At 43.6% G+C, this 25,552-nt stretch overlaps 1 protein-coding gene and 1 pseudogene across 1 annotated transcript; both read left to right on the forward strand.

Annotated features, from left to right (window-relative positions):
• The first annotated feature begins 2,884 nt into the window (after positions 1-2,884).
• LOC147450051 (uncharacterized) lies at positions 2,885-3,441 on the forward strand. The gene has a single exon (XM_086520642.1). The coding sequence runs from the start codon at positions 2,934-2,936 to the stop codon at positions 3,192-3,194; it is 261 nt and encodes an 86-aa protein (XP_086376768.1). The 5' UTR covers positions 2,885-2,933; the 3' UTR covers positions 3,195-3,441.
• A 9,011-nt stretch (positions 3,442-12,452) lies between these two features.
• Positions 12,453-25,152, forward strand: LOC147450052 (protein neprosin-like; annotated as a pseudogene).
• Positions 25,153-25,552: the final 400 nt, after the last annotated feature.

Here is a 25,552-nt window from a genome sequence, read left to right on the forward strand (position 1 = left end):
GGCACACACGAGCGAAAATGCTATGCAAGCTCCTCTCTCTCTCTCTCTCTCTCTCTCTCTCTCTCTATTTCCTCTGCAAGGCAAGCTTGGGTTGGAGCAGTTGGAGCAGCACCATGTTTTTCGTGCGTGAGGACCTGCAAGAGAAAGAGGGGCTTATTGCAAATGCGAGCCGTGCCTGGCAAGACACTAGAGGCGAATAGGTCTAGAGCGCAATTGTGACGAGGGCACGATGGAGAGCGAACACACAAACCAAAGCGAGGGAGCAAGACAGATGCGAGAATGGGGGAAGGTGCATGGGCAACTGTACGCTGAGGGGAGGGCGAGTGCGTGGGAACAACAAGAGCGCAACACTTTTGCTTTCAAAGAGGCTCGGGTAGGAATCTTACGATGTAATTAACCAATGAAAGTTGAGTTAGACCCAGGTATATTAAAAGTGTCCCCTCTAAATCTTTTTCTCATTTCTTTTCGTAGGAATCTTAGGAGTTGCTCTTATAGGTTTGAGGGAGAAGGGGGGAAGGTGGCACGTGGAGGGGAAGAGAGAGAAAGGAAGAGAAAGATAGGTTCTATGTGTTATGATCAGGAATTTTGTATTTTTGAAGAAATGATTTTCGCGAGCACCAACACTAGAAATGCTCGATAGCTGCCACGAGCCTGCAGTCAATGAACGAGCAGTAGAAATACAGCAAGGCAAGCCATGACGCACACTCGTGGAAGTAGGCAGGAGCTACAGAACCATGGCGAACGAGGCAGGAGTAGGCAAGACATGCGGGTGAAAGCAGGGGGCATGCCCTTGCAGGCCAACATGAAAGCGAAAGCGTAGGTAGCACTAATTTTGCTTCTAAATGTCAAGCTTTCCCTTTTTGGCGTGCTAGAAGTCCAAGGTGCATGCAGAAGACAGAGAGGCTCGCCTCAGGCAGCTATGAAGGGTAGCGAGGAGAGGGAGAGGGGGACACAACTCACATCGGAAGAACGGAAAGTGAGTATGGCCAAAATAAGACTGCACGATGCGAGGCATGTGGAGCAGAGGAGGGCGCCATGAGGATCAAGTCACCAAATCTGTGCAGTTTCTCCCCCGCGGGGGGGCGGCCAAAGTCAGAGTATTTAGTTTGGCTAAACTAGGAGAAGGAATCTGGGTTGTGTCTGTCTTATAGTCATAGTATCACTTTGTTAATCATAAGGGTAGCCACAAGCTTAATAATCTCCATCTATTGATGACTTTGAAATTTGTGGCGACACTTCAATTGATCGTTTGTAAGATGGAGAAACATGTATGCAAATAAATCTTGCTAATTAAATCTTTCATCGTCATGTTTATAGCATTCCTCTAGAATCCATGGGATATTTATATGGATTTTTCTCTCTTTGATCACGAAGAATAAATGTCACACATAAAGCTGATGTTGGACTCTCGAAAATATGTGCCTCTAATCTTGTTTGAGGTGCTTCATTAGAGAGTATCTCAATAGATACCCTTTGGAAAAGTAAAGAAAAAAGCCAATGCTAGCTACGTGGAGGGGGAGAGAAAAGAGAGGGCCCAGAGGGAAAGGACGGGTGGCAGAGGCGATTCGCAAAGCAGGAGATGCACGCCAATGCGCCTCTCTCTCTCTCTCTCTCTCTCTCTCTCTCTCTCTCTCTCACAGGTCAGGTCTGCGCAGGGGCAATTGGATGTAGACCTTGATGAGCTTGCAAGAGGAAGACGGGCAAAGGGCCATGATCGGAGCAGGGCTCTCTCTCTCTCTCTCTCTCTCTCTCCATAGGTGACGCAATACAACAGGGAAGGCTACGATGACAAGGGGTTGGCCTGCGAGGAGAAGGGTGCCGTGGACGAAGCGATGGAGTATCTCCTCTTGCATCTGAGCGACGGAGGATGCGAGCTATTTGCTCTTGCTGTCGTAGACCCTGTTGATGTGGGAGGCAGCAGAAACCGACGGAGGGGAGGGGCCTAAATCAACAGCTGCAGCCAAGGGTGAATCAACTTATGTAGTGTGCGCGCAAGTAGATGGCGGTGTCTAGCATGCAAAGAGACACTTAGGTTGGTGTTTCCTTCTCAAGGGTGCATCGCCTTGCAAGGTAAGAATGAGCAAGCGATATTGTCCTGCATTGTGAAGCACGCACACTATCCACCTCTCTTTCTTCTCTCCCTCTCTCTGCTGGTCATGCGGATCGCAAGGCTGCTAGGCATTGTGGAGGAGGCACAGACACCAGGCACAGGAAGAGGAGCACACAGGTCAACGTATGTTGCAGTGTGCATCTGTGCCGAACCCCGAGGGGTGACAAGCAAAAGGGGGAGGTTGCTCCACGATCCAGCGTGTGCATCAACTCCATCTGTCCGAGAGGCTAGTGTTGAAAGTTATAGTATTGAAGGAATCTCCTTAGCAAATTAATTAATGAAAGTGAATTTAGACCCAAGAGTAGTTTCTTTTCTAATCTAATGATACGTTACACAGCCAGCGGCTCTTACCGTTCTTGTCCTGCCCTGTGTGCTGTCTTTGGTGGCTGCCTCTCGTGGCAGCTCAAGATAGCGATTGCCATCGCTTTGTTTTCATTGGTGCTCTTGGGTGGTTTCGAGATTGGCTAAGATCAGATCTCAACCCTTGGGAGGACTTCTGTGGCTCTGTGACCTCGCCTGCAGCCCAAAGCGACCACCTCCCCATCAACCAACTTCTGCTCGCAGCGCTTAGGGTACGAACTCCCTCTCTGTTGCGCCCTTGTGTTTGCCGGCATCGCGATTATTATCTCTTTAATAATCGCATTTCAAGCTAAGCTTTGTTGAGCCTTTACTTAATAATAGCTTTTGCTTGTTGCTTTGTTCAACCTATACTTATCCCGCCAGGCTTTTCACCACCACCTACTGTGGAGGATAAGCGAGTATTATCTCCTTCGTTAAGATCTCTCTTTTGTGACTTGGTGTCGGTGAGGTCTTTCATCGCGTCATGACGAGCTCCTCTAAGTCATTCTACGTCGAAGCAGTGGCAGGCAAAGAGCAGTCCGACGCTTTGAAGGCTATTGATTCGACATGCGATTTTACGAAACCGGGTGCCGATGATAGTGGCCAAAGCTCCCTTACTAATATGAGTAAGGAGGTCGAAACAAAGAAAGATGCAGGTAGAAAAAGACCTAACGACAATCTTTTGTGCACTATCATTGAACAAAAGGTCGCGCAAAGATTCGGCGATGCAGGAGGATGCTGTTGAAGTGGCCAAAGGGGACAGAGCTTTCCAAGCACTCAAGAAGACGCTCCCGCAGCGTGTCGAGGTTGAAGATGCCGTTACGGTGTTTGTTCCCCCTACCATTGTGAAAAGATAACTTGCGGAGGTTGCAAATTCCACTCTGGTCTTCGGTTTATGGGGAGAGTTCCCAATAGAATTGAGCTCAGTAACTCGCTCTGCAGTCCACTGGTTCTGAATCAGCATGGCACGGTAATGTTCACCCAATATATAGCAAAAGGATTCGTGTTAGTTCAGTTCAACGACAATGCAATGATTGAGAGGGTTTTGGCGAAAAGCCCGTTGTTCTTCAATCGTGCACCGGTGTGCGTGCTCCGTTGGGACCCTCTGTTTGAATCTAACGAGGCATTCAAGGATCTTTGCTCAATATGAGTGGAGTTTGTCAACCTCCCCGTATGGATTAGGAAGAACTTGAAGGACCTCGCAGCTCCGCTTGGTGATCCACTTTTTGTCCCATACCACCCTAGTAATGCAAAAGACCGTGATGTCTCCAACTCTTAGGTCAAAAGATGAGGGCTGGCAACAAATATCTCATATTTCATGTAAACGCTTCAAAGCGTAGGCCAGGGCTTTGGGACAAAACAAAGGTCTCCCGCTGGATTTCCCAAAGCCTCCTTTCCTATATGAGAACTTATTCAAAGTTTTGGGGAAGACGAATCAAGAGGACCTTTTCACTTCTAAGTTGGATACCATGCAGGTTCCAGCAAAAATGGAGCCAATGGAAGAGGACAACCTGAATGGGAACTCTATTGAAGAGTTCCTGGAGGCAGAAGAATTTGTCCCCCTTCCCCAATGATGGATACTCTCTCTATTCAATCTTGGAATGTGAAGGGATTAAAAACCCGAAAGAAGAGCACTCTCTTCTAGGAAGAAGTGAAGAAAGAGAAGGCAGTCAATAGCTGGGCCATCCAAGAGCACCATTTCAATGCTCGTAGCAAAAGAGAACAGGCTGTAGGAAAAAATCTTATCTTTTATGGGGAAGGAAGTGACGGTTTTAGTGGTGTCTTGTTCATTGCTGACAGAGATTTGGAGCCAAAGATGGTTCTAAACCACCCACCCGGAAGAGTCCTTGATGTTAGGATCAGATGGGTCAATAAACCTATCACCATAGTAAATGTTTACATCCCTTGCAACACAAAGGATAGAGCTAAACTGTGGATGCAGCTCAAGGATACTTCGATCGAAGAGGAGTGGCTGATGGTTGGAGATTTCAATATGGTCGAAAAAAGCAAGGACAGAACAGGCTCTGCTAGTATACTGCGTGGCTCAGAAAAGTCTAAATGGCTGAGCTTATGTGAGAAGTGGGCTATGATTGACTTGTGGGAAGTGGGCCCATGGAACAACATGCCTGAATTCACCTACAGAAGCCTTCAGTAGGCCCGCACTGCCTCCCGACTAGATAGATGCTACTGCTCTTATCAAGCTGATTGGATCTCATCGACATTAGAGATGAAGGTAATCTCAACAAAAAGCCTCTCCGATCACATGCCATTACACTTACAACTCAAGAAAGATAATGGGGGGGGGGGGGGGGGGGGGGGGGGAGGGGAAAAAGCTTCTGGTTGTAGGGACACACCTATTCAAAAACCCTCTCTTCAGAAGCATCACCAAGAAAGCGTTGGGAAAGCTCAAGAAAGATGTGGGGATGAATAAACCTAGTGCTTGGAATATATTTGTTCGGAGTGTACCAAAAAGCTATCAAAACTTCGGGTCCTCGGGTTAAAAAAGCCAATGAGACACATATTAAACATCTCACAGAGGAGGTAGTGCAATTAGCCTCTAGGAAGGCTGTCGGACTGGCTACCGAGGATGAGCACAAGCGATGGCTTGAAGCTAAATCTCACCTGGCCAACGAACAGCTGGAGGAAATCAAGAAGGCAAGATTTCTCTCTAGGGAAACTTTCCTTCAATCACAGCCCTCTAACCAAGCACATTTTTTTAAGGCTCTAAAAGTGAGGAAGAGTCGAGGCCGCGTGCAAGTGCTCGATGAGAAAGGGAATACAATTCAAAACCAAGATGAGGTGGCTGGACTTATTCTCAATTATCAGCCAGCCAGAGACCCAATCTCAGGAAGTGGAAGAAGCCAGAGCGTCTTTACTTGGGAGTGTTGAAAAGAAGGTTCCCCAGGAGGAAGCCAACCACATGGAAATGCCCTTCTCTGAGGAGGAATGCTCGGCAGCACTAAAAGCTCTTGGCAATGAAAAGTCCCCCGGTTGGGATGGACTGACAGCTGAATTCTTCAAGGAATTTTGGGATGATCTCAAGGGTCCAGTCACACGGGTGGCCAATCGAGCTGTTTTCGAAGAGTCATTGGATGCAAGTGTTAAGAGAGGGCTTATCAAGCCCATCCCCAAACAGATCTGCTCCTCTCAACTTAAACATTGGCGTCCCATTACAATGATGTCAGTAGTATACAAAATTATTGCCAAGGCGATAGCTCTCAGACTGACCCCTTTCCTGAGTCGGATCATCTCTCCCCATCAGCACGGGTTCATTAAAGGGAGATCTATATACGACAATATCTTGGCAACAATGGTAGGAATAGAGTATGCATCCTTCTCCAAGCAAGAGTGCATCTTGTTGCAGCTAGACCTCGACAAAGCCTATGATAGAATAGAATGGTCCTATATAGAAGAAGTCATGGGAGCTCTAGGCTTTGGGCCTCGCCTTTGTCGCCTCATACGCACACTAAGCGTTGGTAGCCAATCAGAGCTCCTATTTAATGACAGAATTGTGGGCTCTTTTGAGGTTAAAAGGTCTATTAAGCAAGGATGTCCCTTGGTCCCCTTTCTTTTCGCCATCGGGTCGCATCCTCTCATTACGATGCTCGAAGACAGTGTTGCGCAGGGAGAGATTCAAGGTCTGGCATTACCGGGCAACGACCAGCTACTGGCCAAAATGTTCGTAGATGTTCACTCCTATTCTTGAAGGCGTGCCCTCAAGTTGTCAGGAGAGCTCTAGAGATTGTGCAAACATTTTCCGTGGCCTCGGGATCCAAGTTCAATATAGAGAAGTCAAGACTTATCTCCCTGTCGGAGAACGACTCTTTTGACCCTGCAGTTTGGACAAGAGAGATTATCTCAAAAGGGAGTGTATTCAGACACCTAGGAGCCCCCATAGGGGTGGACGTAACCCACATGCAAAGATTTCAATGGGCCCTTGAAAAAATAAGCTAAAAAATAAGAAGATGGGAGTTTGTTCTCCTCCCCTTCCAAAGCCGGATTAGAATGATTAATTCTTTTATGATCCCGTATATTGCTTTCCTCAGCCCCGTGCTCAAGATGGCTAAGTGTAACTGGAAAGAATCCTTAAAACTAGTGAAAAGGTTTCTTGAAAGAACAACACGAAAACCTCTCGGCCATGGTAGTGGTCTAGATGGGAGGTAGTTGCTCGCCCGGTAGACCAAGGAGGGTTCAGCATTCTTAACCCTTTATTCCATGCTAAGGCCCTTTGTGCCAAATTTATGGTCTCATTGGCTAAACAGGACCAAGCTTGGGCTATCATGAGCAAGGAAATGCTTGATGCAGTAAAACTGGGATCGAAAGGGGGAAAGTGGAAGGGGGTTGTGATGCACGACAAACTTCTCACCCCGAAGTGGTCTTATCTTAGATCTGGTGGACTCTTAGGGGAACTGATGAGGAAGTGCAAAATAGCAACTGAGATTTTGGAATGAGGAAAGTATCCAGATACTTTAAGAACTCCATTTTGCACCGGTCCCCTTGGATCTCTAAAATATTGGGGCCGCCGCAAAGCCCCTATTGGATAGAAATGGCCAGGAATGTGAATAATAAGGGGCTCGTTCGGCTAGAGCAATTCTGGGATGGCAACAAGAAGTGCTGGGAAACTACTGACTCTTTAGCTATCCAATTTGAACTGAATGGATTTGAGATCTTAGTAGTCTACATGGGTGATGAAAGAGCTTGATAAGGTGGTGATGCCAATTTGTGAATCCAACTTTGAATCGGACGCTTGGAGATGGCCCGGGAGTAGCCTCTTTTGGAAACCACATTCTAAAGGCATTTACCATGCATTAATACACAAGGCTAATTGGTGTAGCCCCCTCAAGAAATTATGGAAGAGGCACTAGACGGAAAAATGGTGGGAGGGAGTCATGGAGAAAAGTGATGCGTGGGGTGCTCTGCCGACGGGCGTAAAGATACAAGAAAGAGGAATCGGGTCCGATTGTTGCTCGGGGTGCAGAATAGCTAGTGAAGACCTAGCTTACCTTTTCATGGGATGCCAGGCAATCAGTGGCATGTCTGGGAAAATATGCAAGTGGATTCAAAGGACATGGCAAATTAAGCTCTTCAAGACTGATCTGTTCTTTGGTAGTAATAGGTTGGGAAGTCCTGCTCTTCTTGTCTGCACTCAAATAATTAGGTACTACTTCTTTTGACATATTTGGCAAGCAAGGAACCGCCGTGTGTTTGAGGGGGGTCTGGCTGTGGCAAGCTTTTCTGAAATCATACAAGAGAGCAGAGTGACGATCCACATGATCGGAGGCAAACAAGCCTCAGAGGACTGGTCTAGAACAATACATGTCATGATGACATCTTGTAATAAGTAAAGCCTAGGAGTAGTTGTGGTTTCTCTGTCAAGCAGAAAACTTGTAATCCTTTGACCCTCAAGGCTCGATCTGAGCTTGAGGTTGGTGTATATTTCTGATGTTCTTAATACTATCCACTAACAATTGTGAGTTTTGCCATAAAAATAAAAAAGTTTTTCACTTCTACCTTCTTGTAAAATAGATGAACTGTTTTTTTCCATAGTCCTTTGGTCACACATGGACATATTCGTCCGTATAGGCAATGTAAAATTCATGCACAAAGTTTTTGATGTAAGCACTATATTGTTGAATGTATATGTGCATATGCTTCGATCCAGATAGCACTGGATTGATCACTATGTCTACTTGACTTGATCATTGTAATTTGAGAATAGTGTGAATAGTTTTTGTGACCAATGTTGCCTTTTCAAGGCATGATAAAACATATATATTCTAAATAACTTTTGATGAATTTATATATGGGTAAAGAGAGAGTTTAGGGGCGTGATTACAATATTGAAGTGTGATCAAGAGTATTTCTTTGGCGCATTCATATTTGTAAAAAATGATTGCTTTCCATTTATTGGGATGATCACAAGTTGTTGAAATCCTGACATTGATATGTTGTAGTGGATTACATACATTAAGTCCTTATACCTAGAGTTTGGGCATAATGTAAGTAAAGAGAGTCTAGTTGTAGAGATAGTAGTTAGAGCAAGGCATGCGAATGAAGACACTATGATTGTTGAAGATGATTATGTAGGCCCAAAATTCTATGTTATTATTCATGCCAAGGGTGAAAATGTTTTCTTCTCAAATGCACTTGATTCTTTTTTAGAGGATTTATATGAACATGATTTGATACTCATTGGTCACTACTTGAGTGTTGGGGTAAATGCGAGTAAGCCTTTTACTAAGAGTCATGCACATCAACTTAGTGTCCATCTATGCCCATCTGTACGCATACCCTTGTTCTTAATAGATAAAAGAGTAATAAGTTTTCTTACCATTTTGAGAGGTGATCCACCCACACATTCATGTCTCATCTCATTCCTCACATATGCACGCTCTCGTACACACGGTTATTTCTATTCATATCAGAGCACAAGTGTCTTGTAGAGAACCATTCAAGGTAGGTGAGAAGGAAAAAAGTTATAGAAAATTTTTTATCATTTGTGTAGCAAAGATTTTTCTAACTAAATAGCTATTTTCAAGATTATCTTGTGATTCTTGACCAATGTTTTGTGGTCTATAATTTTGCAAAAGAAATGTTTTCCAAAATTGTCGCCAATTTTGAGTCACAATGGAAGTTTCTGGTAGTGCAATTGCTTCACACCATCGAGTTAGATACTCCGTGATGACGAGTATATGGCAGCTACCTGTAGTAGACATGGGGAAGGGGCCCATTAGATCCCAACCTAACAGCTGGAAGGGCTCATTGACCAAAAAATTGGAGACAAAAACCCGACATTCTGAGGTGGGGACTTGATGCTCTGGCGCACCTCGGATTGGAGAAGATGCTGAGATACAGACTGCCGCATGTTGGGCCAATAGTAAATGCAACCTGACCTTGTGTAATACTTTATGAAAACCCAAGTGCCCAGAAAGAGGATGATTGTGATAGAAATCCAAGTATGACTGTTGGAGTACCTGGGGCACATAGATGCGTGGTTCTTGGCTATTGGCGACATAATGCAAGACATTGTTGATCATCATAAATCTGCGATGGGGTTCTTTTGGTTGGGGGGACTGCATCTGCAAAACTATCTACCTGATGACTGGGTCATTTTGTTGTAATGCAGCCATCTGAGCTATGTGAACATGAAGGTCTAGGGGTTGAGGGAGAAACTGCGTGGCTTGATGTTCGTATCAAGAGAGACCATCAACAATGAGGTTATCTAATCCCTTGCAATAGACCAATGTAAACTTGTATTCCTGCAGAGCCAAGTGCCCATCGTAGTAATTGCCCAGGTGGGTGGTGTTTGTGGATCAGGGAGACCAGTGGTTGATGATCGGTTTCTACATGTACTTTGTTGCCATGGAGATAGGGGTGAAATCTATGGAAGTCCCACACGATTGCCAACAGTTCTTTTTCAGTTGTTGAATAAATCTCTTCTGAGGGAGTGGCTGATGAATTAGATAGGTTGCCAACGTTGAAGGTCATCCTGTTGCAGTAGTACAGCCCCCAGACCCTGATTTGATGCATCAGTTTGTAACTTGAAAGGTTAGGAGAAGTTGGGGTGAGCTGGGAGAGCAGCATCTTTGATTACTTGCTTGAATTGGATGAAGCTCTATTGACATGCTGAGGTCCAAGTGTTCTTGTTACCCTTCTTGAGAAGCTGACAGAGAGGATAAGTTATAGCAACCAAATTTGGGACAAATCGGAGAGAAAAATTTGCTATCCCAAGGAAGCTTTGGATGGTTTTGACTGAGGAAGGAGGAGGATAGTTCTGGATAGCTGTAACTTTAGATGGGTCCATTTGAATACCATCTACAGAGATGATGAATCCCAAAAACTTGAGCTTCGTACTACCCCATCGACACTTCTTAAATTGGAGCTATAGGTTAGTTTCCTGGAGCCTTTTGAGTACTTGCTCTAGAACCTGTAAGTGATGCTGCCATGTCTGTATGTGTAATAAACTGTTGTCCAAATATACTAGTACGACACCTTGAGCTATTAGGTCATGAAAAATTGTATTAGCCGTTCTTTGAAAAGTGCTACCAGCATCCGACAAACCAAATGGCATATGAGTGAATTGAAACAATCCCATGTGAGTAAAAAAAGTTCTCTTATGTGCATCTTTCAGATGCAGAGGTATCTGCCAATAGCCGGACGCCAAGTCGAGAGAGGTGAAGTACCTGGACTTCCCTAACTGGTCTAATAGGTCCTCAATCCTAGGACGTGGATAAAGATCATCGATAATCACCTTATTCAGTGGTCTGAAATCGATACAAAAACGATAAGTATCGTCGTCCTTGCGTGCTAGGTGAGGCTGAGACAAGCATACCTTGGACTGTTTGATTGATCCTCTCCTTTTCCAAGGGAGACCTACGTCGGGTTGCCATGCGGACAGGAGGAACATCCCCTGTGTTTATTACATGCTGTGTGGGAAAGTTTGTCTGTGAGGTTTGAGAAGTTGGTTGAAACAATTTGGAGAATTTGTTAAAGACTTTGCGGATATCATGCAAATGGATGTGAGAGTTTTCCCAAGTCCATTGTTTGTGTACGACAGTGGGGTTTTGTTGTGAACATATAAACATCGGTATCGGTAGAGAGAGTTGGGTAAAGCCAACTGTTGTGAGTCGAATTGTAAGCGAGCCTTGGCTTTCACAAACCAATCGCAGCCTAGAGTCATGGGAAACAATTGCTTGCTTAAATTATAAAAGGAATGAGTGAATTGTTGATGAGCTAGAAAGAAAGTACAATGGGCTTGTGTATGTGAGTGGGAGACCTTTTGGTTATCACCAAACAAAACCTTGATGGGCGGTGGTGTGGATGTGTGTAAACCTAATTCTTGAACTAACTGTTCACTAATGGAGGAAATATTGTTGCCTAAATCTAGAAGTATGTCTTGAGATGTGTTCTCTATATGGGCTAATGTGGAACACACCATGCGGTTGGAAGATGCGGCGGCTTGAATTTGCGGGCGATGCTCTTCCACCAGCGTCCCGCCTAGATGTTTCCCAGAAGCTCTGTTAGAGAGGAAACATCTACAAGTTGTACCTGGAAATTTTGGTGATGTTGTCGTGCTTGAAGCTGTCTGCAATGTCGTCGAACATGACCATAATTGTTACAATAGAAACATTTTGGTCGACCCTGTGGATCCCGCGCGGGCAATGCTTTGCATGAAGTCACTTAAGAATTCTGAATGTCAATGTCCATGGGCATGGGATTGGACTCCTTTGAGTGGCGGTTTGTAATTGGCTGAGGGACAAAGGTTATTGGAGCATTAGGGTTTGCAGAGGCCTCAATACGCTATGCGATCTGAATTGCAATATGGAAAGAGGTTGGACCTTGATCTCGAACCCGTCTGGAGATGTCATGATGGAGGCGAGGCCAGAGAAAAAATAGTTTCATGTCTTTTGACATTGTAGGAGCTGCCCTCAGAAGCAGCTGATTCATCTTGACCGTAAATTGTGCGACTGGTTCAGATTGTTGTTGTTTCAACGCACTGAGTTGTTGTAGAGCTATCTGAGTAATATTTTGATGTGCAATATTTTGAATCAGCAATCCTTTCAAAACCTTCCAATCACCTTTAGTATCTTCTTGCTGTTGGATGAACTAGGTTGCAGTGACACTCTCCAGCAACATGCAGACCTCCATGGCCTTGTGTTCTTTAGACCAATTATGGTAGCTGGAGACATTTTGGAAATGATCCAGCCACATCAATACGTCCTCAGTTGTTGGTAATCCTGAAAATGACTTGGGGCGAATCTTAGGATCTGGTCGGTGATTATGTGATGCGCTGGATAATAGGAAATTGAGAAGGGATTGGTTAGTGTGGTTAACCTGCAGAAGCATGTTGGACATCGCCTGAAACAGATGCTCCATCTAAACCGGCTGTCAGTGTACTCAGGTTGCATATATGCATCCTCGTATACGGGAGATTGAGGGGTTTGGCGTGGAGAAGTTGGGCGGCTCATGACTCAGGCAAGCATCAGAGGAACTGTGACGCAAGATGGGCGTGGACAGATCAGAGAATGAAGTGCCCGCAGTCTCCACCAATGTGGAATACACAGAAGAAGCGACAATGAACCCAAAACCCAGGTCGCTCATGTTCCATTTTATCAGTGCTAATACTGGTAGGCTTTAAAAATCACTAGTAAGAAGATCTCGATTCGCCCCCTAACAACACAAAAACCCCTCTGCGGCTCCTTCGTCAGCTGCGCCTTAGCGCTCCTTCACAATCTACGCCCTCGCCTGTACTTGCCCACCTCCCCCATCTCTCTCTCTCTCTCTCTCACCCCCCCATCTCCTTTGGTCTACGCGGCCTCTTGCCCACCTTCCCCATTGTTGTGTCTTTGCACCCATCTCCATTGGTCTATGTTGCCTACTGGCTTGCACCTCGCCCACCTTCTGTGTCTCTACACGATGTCTGATGTTGAATGACATTATGGTGACCACGTAGCTCATTGAGGCTTTAAAAGGCCGGCTGAAGGTTCTCGACAAGGCGGGTTGCAGGTCTTCTTAAGCACGCTATGAGTATTTTGCATCCTCTCTTGGACCCCGCCCATCTGATCTAGCAACTAGTTGTTTACTTCAATGGAGGCTCATGCACAGTGCAGTTCCAGAAAGTCTTAAAGTAAAATAACTAGAGCGAGAGACAGAGTAGAATCTCCTTTGATTCTCCTTTACTGATTTTTTCTACATCGTGGGCACATACTTGTTTGGCTGTTGGGCTACTCAGCTGTTGGGCTATGCCACAAAATATATATATATATATATATATATATATGTATATGTAGAGAGAGAGAGAGAAATTTTAGCTCTCAAGTATTGTAAGTCTTTGAAGCTCAACCTTGTTAACGTTTATTTTGTAGGAATCCCCAAGCTATGTACCTAAGGAGATTGAATAGTTTTGCCCTAGTATGTTCTTACGATTCTGGAACGATTTGTTTAACACAAATCTGGAGAGTTGCCCTTTGGTATGTTTTAATGATACTCTATGTTTTGATGAGTTTCAGAATGATTTCTACCAGTCAAGTGGCTGTCTTGACCTACGATGCCCAGACTTCGTAAATGTCTCCAATGGCATGCTTTTGGGAGGAACCATTGCACCAATTTCCAGCTATGGAGGACACAATTAGAAGTGCAAGCAATCTTAGTATGGAAGGTATCTACATGCCTATAATAGCACCTCAATGTAACAAACCCCGGACCGTGCAATCACAAAAATGATTTCAAGATTGTGTTTGGAAGGTTGCATAGAAATGCATGTAATAGCAAGTTCTAAGAAAGGTTGTTAGTTTTTACAACAGTTTCCATTAGAGGTGTTAGGAAATATGACGTAGCTAAGTAGATCATTGAGTAGATTACTTAATGGAGAGAGATAATTTACACACACAAGAGATTATAAAGTAGCGAGAGAGAGAGAGAGTACACACGATATACATGGTTCACCCAATGTGGGCTACGTCCACGGGAAAGTAGTCACTCAATGGCTTTAGTACTTCAAAACAAGAAGTAGGTTACAAAGGGATTATACTCTTTTGGAGCTCCCGCCTTGCTTCACTCTCACCACTCACACCCACCTTGTTGCATCAACTTCACACTATGAAATATGTGTCGAGATGACCTGCTTTTATAGGCCAAAAGGGCTGCCCTCTCTCATGAGAGACAGCCATGTGTAGCCGCCCTTGTGTAGATAAGTCCAAATCGGACCCTCCAATCCGCCCACGTCTGGCCGTCCTTGAGAAGACAAGTCCGCTTTTGAATTCGGCCACCGGCCAACGACCATTGACTTCTGACCACCGGCCACCGACCATTGACTACCGGCCACCAGCCAACCGGCCAACCGACCTGTCGTTTTTCGACCACTTTCCGGCCGTCGTCCGGCCATAATATTCCGGCGAGTTAAAATTTTTGGTTTTCGGTGAGTGGTTTTATTTCCGGCGAGTTATTGTTCTTCACGCAGCATGGCTTCTCCTAATTATGGGGGCCTTACAAATGTGCGTTGTTAACACAAAAAATTACGAGGGGTAAATCAGGCTCCATACTTAACAATTTCCCACTTGGAGACTGATCTCCAAACCAAACCTGTGACTGCTTTCTATCTTGGCTTCTTATCCTTGAATGCCGATTGAAGATGAGAAAAAGCTCAACTTCTTCTTGTTGACCACCTTTGTAAACATGTCTGCAGGATTTTCACTTGTATGCACCTTTCTTAGCTTTAGTTGTCCCTCTTCCAAAAGAGTGCGTATGAAGTGATATCTCACCTCAATGTGCTTTTTTCTTGAATGAAAGGCTGAGTTCTTTGCAAGATGGATAGCGCTTTGGCTATCGCTGTTCAAGGCACAATTGTCTTATTTGAATCGAAGCTCTTCTAAGAATCTGTGAAGCCACAAAATTTCTTTGCTTGCCTCCGTTATTGCTACATACTCTGCTTCCGTGGTAGAAAGTGAGACCACTTTCTGCAGCTTTGAAGCATATCTTACTACTATGCCTCCAACCGTGAAGACATAGCCAGTAGTGTTGGAATTAGGGTTGCAGAGAAACGCACACAGCTTGGAGAAGACGAAGGAAGCTCAAGGCACACAATAGAGAGTGTGTTACTTAGTGTGCACTGAAAAGATAGATAGCCCTAGAGTGATGGACGTATATACAATACTCGGGGGAAAAAACCTCCTAAAGAGGGAAAAAATGTCCCGGCGCTCCTAGTGTGTTCACACACATCACTACCACATGTATATGGTAACAAATCCCCCTTGGAGTGATGCAGTGAACGAGAGCTGGTACATGAGTAAAGGGAAATGCCATGCCCTGAGGAAATGATCAGTCCACAAAGGGGAGTAAGCCCAAAGCTTTGCGGAAAGCTTCAAGCTTCTCACGAGACAATGCCTTTGTGAAAAGATATGCAAGGTTGTCCTGTGTTGGCACATACGCCAAGCTGATCTCTCCTGCTGAGAGCCTCTCCCTAACATAGTGGTAATTTGCACCTCAATGTGATTTGTGCGAGCATGGAAAACTAGGTTCCTCGCAACTGCCAATGCGCTTTGACTGTCAGTGTAGATAGTGTTGGCTGTGTCCTGTCCAACACCCAAATCATCCATAAGGCGTCTGAGCCATACACACTCAACCGTAGCTGTGAAGACTGCCCTGTACTCAGCCTCACAATTCGAAGTGGCCACAGTAGGTTGCTTCTTGCTCAACCATGATATACATGAACTGCCAAACATGAAACAAAAACCACTTGTGGACACTCGCGTGTCAAAACAACCAGCCCAATCTGAGTCCGAAAAAGCATGTAAGTCTCGTAGCAATGATTGCCCCTTGGGATAAAACAAGCCAAGATGTAAAGTGCCACTAAGGTAGAGAAAAATCCTATTGACAGCCTGCCAATGCTTAGACCCTAGGCTATGCATAAATCTGCTGACCTTTAAGACTGCAAACTGAATATCCGGTCTCATGTTGCATACATAAATGAGGCAGCCAACAGCAGTTTGATAAAGAGTGACATCACCAGGATCGCCAGCATCATGTAGACTCAACTTCAAACTTGTTTCCATGGGAGTGGCAATAGGTTTGCAATCCTCAAGTCCAAACTTTTCTCTATGTCTCTATGTAACTTTTCTGACAAAAGGAAATACCACCATCACACTGCTTAAACTGTATACCCAAGTAATGATGCAACAGCCCCAAATCTTTCATCTTGAAAGTAGCTTTCAAATCATCCTTGAATTCAGCAATATGTCTCTCATTTGGTCCAGTGATCAGCAAATCATTGACATAAAGAACCACAATGAGAAGTACATCACCCTCACGCTTTACATACAATGTGCTTTCTGTTGGACTGTTACAAAATCCTCGTTTGACCAAATGAGTGTCAGCTTTCTCATACCAAGCACGAGGAGATTGCTTCAACCCATACAAAGCCTTCTTACATCTGCACACTATGTCCTCTTGTCCTTTTATGACAAAACCGCGAGGCTGCATTACATAAACTTCCTCAAATATGTCACCATTCAAGAAAGTAGTAACAATGTCTGATTGATGTACATCCCAACCAAAATGAGCTGCCAATGCACATAGAAAACGCACAGTAGTCATACGACAAGTGGGAGCAAAGGTATCTTCATAATCTATGCCTTTTTGCTGTGCATAACCCTTTGCAACAAGTCAAGCCTTATGGCGATTGATCTGACCATCCGGCTTGCGTTTCAACTTGTAAAGCCACTTCGTACCAATGGCCTTTTTGCCAGGAGGCAAATCACATAAAGTTTATGTGTCATTTTCTATAAGTGCATCATAATCTGATTGCATGGCAACCATCCAATTTTCTGAATTCTATGCTTCATCAAAAGACAGAGACTCCTCAACATCATGTAAGCTAGACACAACCAAAGCATAACAATCTGATGCATAAGATGCATGGCGAGAGCTTGAACGAGTACGACTAGACAAAGGTGCATCCAATTTACTGTCACGCAAAGTGTGCACCAGCCATTTTGGGATACCTCTAGCCTGCTCATTTTCAGCCCTTTCCTCATCAAGTACATCATGTACATCTGCATCAGTAATAGGCTGATCTAAAACATTTTCAGAAACCCCCATAGGTTGTACATTTGCCTCATTGGAACTTACATTCATATTTCCACCACTGAAAAGAGGCAAGAAAGTGTCATAAATGTCCTGTGAGCTTACATTACTGTCTCTAGTACATGACAGCAAGGACTGAATAGAATCTTCCACAAACACTACATCCCGTGAAACCAGAATACGTTTTGTTTGCGGATGATACAACCTGTAACCTTTGCTTTCAGCACGATAACCAACAAAATACATTTGATAGCCTTATCATTCAATTTTCTGCGTTGTGTTTGTGGCACCAAAGCATATGCCAAACAGCCACAAACACGCATGTGCTCAATAGAAGGCTTTCTATCATGCCATGCTTCATATGGAGTAATAGACTGCAAAGCCTTCGTAGGACACCTGTTTAGTACATAAGTGGCACACATGATGGCCTCAAGCCAAAAAGAATGCGGTAAAGCTTGACTTTTGACCATACATCGTGCCATTTCCGTCAGTGACCTGTTTTTCCTCTCAGCAACACCATTTTGCTGAGGTGTATAGGGCATTGTACATTGGTGTTTTATCCCATGACTAGCCAGAAATGCATTAAATTCATGAGACATATACTCCCCCCCTCGATCGGAACGGAGGGTGCCCATAGTACATTTCGAGACATTTTCAGCCATAGCCAGAAATTGTTTGGAACACATAAAAACTTCGGACTTCACTTTAAGCGGAAATACCCATGCATGCCTGGAGTAATCATCAATGAAAGTCACGAAGTTCAGGTAATTTCCCAAGGACGGAGTTTGCATGGGCCCACAAACATCACTATGCACAAGCTGCAACCTGCATGTGACCCTAACTGAGCCATCCTTTGGAAACTTCGAATGCTGTATCTTACCCAGAATACAACCTTCACAAACATGTTTGACAGGTGCTTCAAGAGGCGGAAAAGAAGCAACCATATCAGCTTTCTGCAAATGTAGCAAACTGGCAAAATTTAGATGACCAAAACATGCATGCCAAAGTTTTGCATCTGAAATAGCCCTTGAATCTGCAACAGCATTTGCAAAATTTTATCCACACTTGTCATACAAAGTGAGCTTATACAGTCCACGGCACAAAAGGCCAGATGCAACAATTTCATCACCAAAACTGAGATCATGAACTGTACATCTTTCCAACATCCACAAATTTGACTACAAGTCCAAGTCTAGCAAGTGCGGATACAGACAAGAGATTCTTTTTTATCCTAGGTACATAAAGTGCATCAACAAGTGTGAAGGAACTTCCATTTGCAACAGTAAGAAAAATGTTTCTAACTCCCTGAACTGGATAAGAGGCATTGTTGGTACAAGTGATAGAATTTCCATGAGGGATAGACTCGAGAGAGGTGAACAATTCATGATGTGAGGTCATGTGCTTTGTAGCACCATTGTCGAAATACCACACATGTGAATCTGCAGCAACTGACAAGCATGCATTATGGACAACAGGATTGTAAGTGCACTCTGCGCTAAAAGCCCATTCCACATCAACATCAGCATTACTATATCCTTTCACAGAAGACTCAACAATGGCTGCATTTGTAGTGGAACTAGCATTTGCAGTGGAACCACCCTCTTTCTTCTTAGCCTCTTTGGCCTTCAACTTAGGACACGACTTGATCAAGTGATCATTAGCTTTACAATAATGGCAATGCATCTTCTTTTAGCCCTTATTACTAGAATTTTCAGACGAATTGCTGCCAGCAGAAGCATTAGGAACATAAGTTTTTCCACTCGCAGCAGAACCATAAGAAGTGGTTGCATTGTTGTTACCACCCTTTCTTTGAGAAGCAATAAAAGCCTGTTCAACTGCACGCTGCCTAGTCCTGTTTTTTATGGAAAGTGGCTCTTGCAACATCAATGTGCATAATGCATCAAACTTGACAACTTTAGGATTTCCTTGGGTCATAAGTCTCCAAGTACTAGCAAAAATTTGGTAAGAATCTGGTAAGGCATCAAGAACAGTCTGCACACGGGAACTATCTGAAATGACTTCACCTGCGGAAATAAGTTGCTCATTGATATCCTTGACACTAGCAAGGAAAGTGTCCATATCATCTTCCTCATGCATAATCTTCGACTAGCTCTTTACGTAGCAAAGCAATTTTAGCCTCATTGCGTCTTGCATAAAGACTAGCCAAAATATCCCAAGCCAGTTTTGCAGGTTTTGCTGAACAGATGTGAGGAACAATGGTGCGCTTCACAGACAACGCAATCAATGCATGAGCCTACGCATCCTTTACATCCCAACGAGATTGTTCCGCCATAGGCAAAACAATTCTAATAGCACAATCCTTGCAGCAAGACCTGCAACATCCTCAACATCGGCTGCATCCTCAGAACCAGGACGTACATCAATGCCCCGCACAATATTCTAGACGCCCTTTGACACAAGAACATGTTGCATCATATAAGCCCACATAGGGCAGTTGTCCCCATCCAACCTGTCCTCAACAGCAAACATCTTGAACACATCTGTGTTGTTGTCAGCCATGATAAATGCTGCACCTGATGTGAAAACTGCCCGAAAATAGGAGAAACGGAGCGGGGACAACACATGCTATATGGCACAAACCATAGAAGACTGTAAGGCACATGTTATGCAGAAAACGGCATTGACAGAAATTTTACACAAAATGACAAAATGGCCTGTGCAGCACTACCTGTAGTGAAAACGGAGGCCGAAATAAGTCCGAATCACAAATCTGAGCAGACTAAGCTCCACGAGCTTGTTCGAACTATTTGTCGACCTACGAACGCTCTCCAAAGCTCACTCAAATCGGAGAAAGTGAGGAGGCATGTGCTAGAGCAGCTGGCGACTAAGCCCTGGAGGATGTAACCTGCTCTGATACCAATTGTTGGAATTAGGATTGTAGAGAAACGCACACAGCTTGGAGAAGACGAAGGAAGCTCAAGGCACACAATAGAGAGTGTGTTACTTAGTGTGCAATGGAAAGATAGATAGCCCTAGAGTGATGGGCGTATATACAATGCTCGGGGGAAAAAACCTCCTAAAGAGGGAAAAAAATGCGCCGGCGGTCCTAGTGTGTTCACACACATCACTACCACATGTATATGGTAACAAGTAGTGCTCCTTCGAGTATCTTTGTCACCTGCCATATCTGCATCAGCATACCCTTCTAGAAAAATATCAGCTCCTCCAAAGTATAAAGCATTTTTTGTTGTCCCTTTTAGATACCTAAGTATCCACTCCACAGCTTGCCAATGCTCTTTACTTGGATTGTCCATGAACCTACTTACGACTCCCACTGCATGTGCAATGTCTGGCCTCGTCCAGACCATAGCATACATAAGAGAACCTACCACTACAGCATATGGAACTTTAGACATATAGGCTATCTCCTCTTGTGTCTTTGGACACATATCCTTGGTTAGTTTAAAGTGACCAGCCCAAGGTGTAGAAGCCGTTTTTGCATTTTGCATTCTTGATGTAATCCTCTTGAGATAGCTTTATTGTCTTCTTCGTCCTTTCCCTTGATATCTTTATACCAAGTATCCTCTTTGTAGCACCTAAATATTTCATTGAAAAAGATTTGCACAGCTCCTCTTTTAGGTCTCTGATGTCCTGCATGTTAGCACTTGCAATCGGCATGTCATCAATATACAACATTAGGATGATGAACTTCCCATCTCCCAAATTCTTTGTGTAGACGCAATGATCTGAGTTGCATCTTCTGAATCCATGATCTAAAATCCATTGATTGAGCTTCAAGTACCATTTTCTTGATGCTTGCTTTAAACCATACAAGCTTTTCTTTAATCTGCAAACCATTTTCTCCTTACCTTTTACTTCATACCCCTCTGGTTGAAGCATGTAAATTTCCTCCTCTAAGTCACCGTGAGGGAATGCCGTATTTACATCCATTTGCTCAAGATTTAGATCATGAGCAGCCACAAGGCTTAAGAAAAGCCTAATTGAGTTCATTTTTATAACAAGAGAAAATATTTCATTGAAGTCAATACCTTTTTTTTGAGAAAACCCTTTTACCACAAGCCGAGACTTGTACCTTTTCTTCCCACCTTCTTCTTCCTTCAGCTTGTACACCCATTTGTTTTGAAGTGCCCGCTTACCTTTAGGCAACTCAACCAACTCCCATGTTTGGTTGCGATGTAGTGAGTCCATCTCCACTTGCATGATCTTCGTCCATTCTTCTTTGGATTCGTGTTTCATAGCATTTTCGTATGATTCCGACTCTCTAGAATCTGAGATCTAGTTGCTCTTGTAGATCTTTGGAGAATAGGTTGAGGCTTCTCATTTGGTTGACGTTGTTGCACATTGTCACCGTTTGCAGTCCTTGAGTCTTCACCGTCCTCAAGCTCCATGTACTCATCACCTGTTTCTTTTGTTTGTTTTCTTTCCAAGTAATCTAATTTGTACATATTTTGTTCTTTAAAAATTACATCGTTACTCCTTAAGATTTTACCATCTTCAAGATTCCATAGGCAATACCCAAAGTCACCTTCTCCATAGCCAAAACACTTTTTGGACTTTGCATCTAGCTTTGATCTTAGGCTTCTATCTATGTACATGAAAGCATCACACCGAAACACTTTGAGAAATGCATAAATCACCGGTTTACCTGTCCATGCCTCTTTTGGAACTCCCCCATCCAATGCCGTTGAGGGTGAACGGTTGATTAAGTACACAGACGTACTTACAGCTTCCGCCCAAAGCTCAAGCGGTAGGCCTGTATGTAGTCGCATGCTTCGTGCTTGCTCCATGATTGTTTTGTTCATCCTTTCCGAAATCCCATTTTGTTGAGGTGTCTTTGGGGTTGTCCTTTGCCTCCGAATTCCATTGCTAGCACAAAAGCTTTCAAAAGCTTGGCTGCAATATTCTCCTCCATTGTCGGATCTGAGGCATTTAACCTTGGTACCTGTTTCATTCTCCACAAAGGCTTTCCACCTTTGAAATATGGAAAGTACACCGGATTTATTCTCCATGACATAAACCCATGTTTTTCTAGTCGCATCGTCTATGAATGTTACATAGTACAATGAGCCACCAAGTGATGGTGTACTTGCAGGACCCCAAACATCAGAATGAACCATCTCAAGTTTTTTATTTTTTCTTTCATTTCCTGATTTTTGAAATTTTATCCTCTTTTGTTTACAATAAACACAATCTTCACAGAACTCTAAGTCCACTTCTTTCAAACCTGGCAGAAGCTTCTTTGTTTGAAGGATTTGCATTCCTTTGGCACTCATATGCCCAAGCCGGTAGTGCCACACCGCACTGTCGACGTCTATAGTTGTTACACAAGCTGAAGACTGCGTGCTGATAGTACACAAGTAAAGTGTACCGACCTTTTCTCCCTTGGCAAACACCAAAGATCCCTTTGAGATCTTCCACCGTTAGTTTCCGAATGCAATGTTGTGACCTTCATCGTCCAATGTCCTGTAGAGATCATATTTTTCCGAAGAGAAGGAACATGCCTAACATCTTTAAGCTTCCATTCATTTCCGTTAGCAGTTTTGACAAAAATTGTACCTTTGCCGACAATCTCACAAGATTCATCATCTCCCAAGTATACATATCCAAAATTACCTTTGGTATAATCTTGGAAATGTTGCTTGTGTGGTGTCGCATGGAATGAAGCCCCGGAATCTACTATCCAGGAATTAGACACATTGTCTAATGAGAGAATTTAGAGCATCTTGCTCTACTTTACCTACCACATTGGCCTCTGATGTTGGCTTGTTGTCTTGAGACTCGGTCTCCTTCTTCTTCTTCTTAGACCGGCAATCCTTCTTGACGTGGCTCTTCTTGCCGTAGTTCCAACATTCAAGAACTGACTTTGTGTGTGACTTGCTCCGTCTTAAGCGATCATGACCCTTTTGGTTTTTGAACCTCTCCTTAGGCCTTCCTCTTGTTTCCACTGACAGTGTAACACTTGATGATTCTCCTGTGCTTCTCCTTCGTATTTCCTTGATTAGGATAACACCCACAACATCATCAAACTTAAGAGTATTTGTGCCAAAAATAGAATTACTTACAGCCATCACAAGGCTATCCCAACTATCCGGTAGAGATGATAGTATAAGGAGAGCTCGCACTTCGTTATCGAAATTGATTTTCACCGATCGAAGTTGACTTATGTTTGTGTTAAAGTCATTTAGGTGTTCAGCGACTGAACCATTCTTTGCCATCCTTAGATTGAACAAGTGCTTCATACGAAATACCTTATTGGATGCCAATGGTTTCTCGTAGAAGTCATCAAGTGACTTTATCAAGTCCTCCGTGGTCTTCATCTCCGAAACATTGAAGGCCACCGTTGAAGCTAAGCTTAATCAGATTGTTCCCATTGCCTTTCAATCAAGGACGATCCATGTTTCATCTGCCATTGTTGCGGGCTTCTTTGCAAGACCGCCTAATGGCAAATAGAGGTCCTTCTGGTAGAGATAGTCTTCAATCTGCATCTTCCAATGTTGGTAGTTTTTGTTGTTGAACTTCTCAATCTTGAGCTTCCCTTTCTCCGCCATGACTTCCACTCAATTCAAGGAATCCTTTCCTTGAGATACTTTAGCTACGAGTAAACCTTGCTCTGATACCAGTTGTTAGGAAATATGACGTAGCTAAGTAGATAATTGAGTAGATTACTTAATGAAGAGAGATAATTTACACACACAAGAGATTATAGAGTAGAGAGAGAGAGTACACACAATATACGTGGTTCACCCAATGTGGGCTACGTCCACGGGAAAGCAGCCACTCAATGGCTTTAGTACTTCAAAACAAGAAGTAAGTTACAAAGGGATCATACCCTTTTGGAGCTCCCGCTTTGCTTCACTCTCACCACCTCACACCCACCTTGTTGCATCAACTTCACACTATGAAATATGTGTAGAAATGGCCTCCTTTTATAGGCCAAAAGGGCTGCCCTCTCTCATGAGAGACAGCCATGTGTAGCCGTCCTTGTGTAGTTAAGTCCAAATCGGACCCTCCAATCCACCCATGTGTGGCTGCCCTTGAGAAGACAAGTCCGATTTTGAATTCGGCCACCGGCCACCGGTCGTTGACTTCCGATCACCAGCCACCGGCCATTGACTACCGCCCACCAGCCAATCGGCCAACCGATCGATCGATTTTCGACCACTTTTCGACTGCCGTCCAGCCATATTATTCCAGGGAAAAGGAATACTCCGACAAAGTCAGCCTCGAGCCTGGGCGTTAAAATTTTTGGTTTTCGACGAGTGATTTTATTTTTTGGTGAGTTATTTTTCTTCACACAGCATGGCTTCTCCTCATATGGGGGCCTTACAAATGTGCGTTTTTAACACAGAAAATTACAAGGGGTAAATCAGGCTCCATACTTAACAAGAGGAATGTTCATTACACAAACGTGCACACACACCCACTCAATCACTCACATACGCTTAATCATGCACACACACTCATAGAGACGTGTCATCACAGTCACACACACACACACACACACAAACGTTATATACATACATATGCACATATCCAAACGAAATAGGGATTTTAGATCCACTTTTGTAGCATCCCGTTTTATGAGGGATCAAAACTAGGAAACTCATCAAAACTAGGGTCCTCTACTTCTCTATTAGAATTATCATTAGCTATCTTTGTCTTAGAAAAAGTACATTCCATATTTTGTCATACTCCAAGTAACATGGAAAATATTTTGTTTTAGTAGGACAAAGTCACAGGAAATTGGTGGCTACGGGTTGGGAGCACTAACGTCGGTTATTAGCCAGCAATCTTGTTCAGAAATGGTCTACTAGAAAAGGCAACAAAGGCTCAATGGGGAGGAGAGATAACAAATTTTATCAGTGAGGGCCTATATACAACCACTCAAATGGGAAGCGGTCACTTTGCAAATAAGGGTTATGGAAAGGCATCTTATTTTGCGCTCCCTCCAAATTGTAGATTCCTCTTCTTTCGTCTCCTCTGACCCTGGTTCTATAGAATATTTCACTACTAATCCCGCTTGCTATTCCCTATCACATACTTCTGCCAAAAATTGGGGTGCTGCCTTCTTTTTTGGAGGCCCAGGTCGTAACAGTAGTTTGGTATACACTTCAATGTCCTTTTTCCTCGAATCCACATAAAATGCTATTTAAATTCTTTAAAAAATCTTTTTTTTATATGCCTATAATATGTTAGTCAACGTGTCTTTAAAAATTATATTTACTCATGTTTATACACAAACTCATATGGAAAATAACACTTACCGTTTCTCTAAAAGTCACTCCCTAGTCTCATATAAAAATGAACATGAAGCATGGGGTAATCCAAGCTTCATGTGAAATAAAACCCTTTTGTTACTAGCCACTTTAGCGGATTATTAGATAGCAAGGACAAACATATTATTATTTTATGTTCTTATGTACTAAGGTGGTTTCATTTGATGTGTATGCGACATACATTTGGTAAATATTGTCAACTCCCCAAAACTACGCATGTCAAAATTCTCAATTTTAATTTCTGCAACATTTACCTCATACTTGA

Source organism: Adiantum capillus-veneris, chromosome 9 (genome assembly GCF_014529385.1).
Source record: "Adiantum capillus-veneris isolate H3 chromosome 9, ASM1452938v2, whole genome shotgun sequence".
In the NCBI taxonomy this organism is placed as follows: Eukaryota; Viridiplantae; Streptophyta; class Polypodiopsida; order Polypodiales; family Pteridaceae; genus Adiantum; species Adiantum capillus-veneris.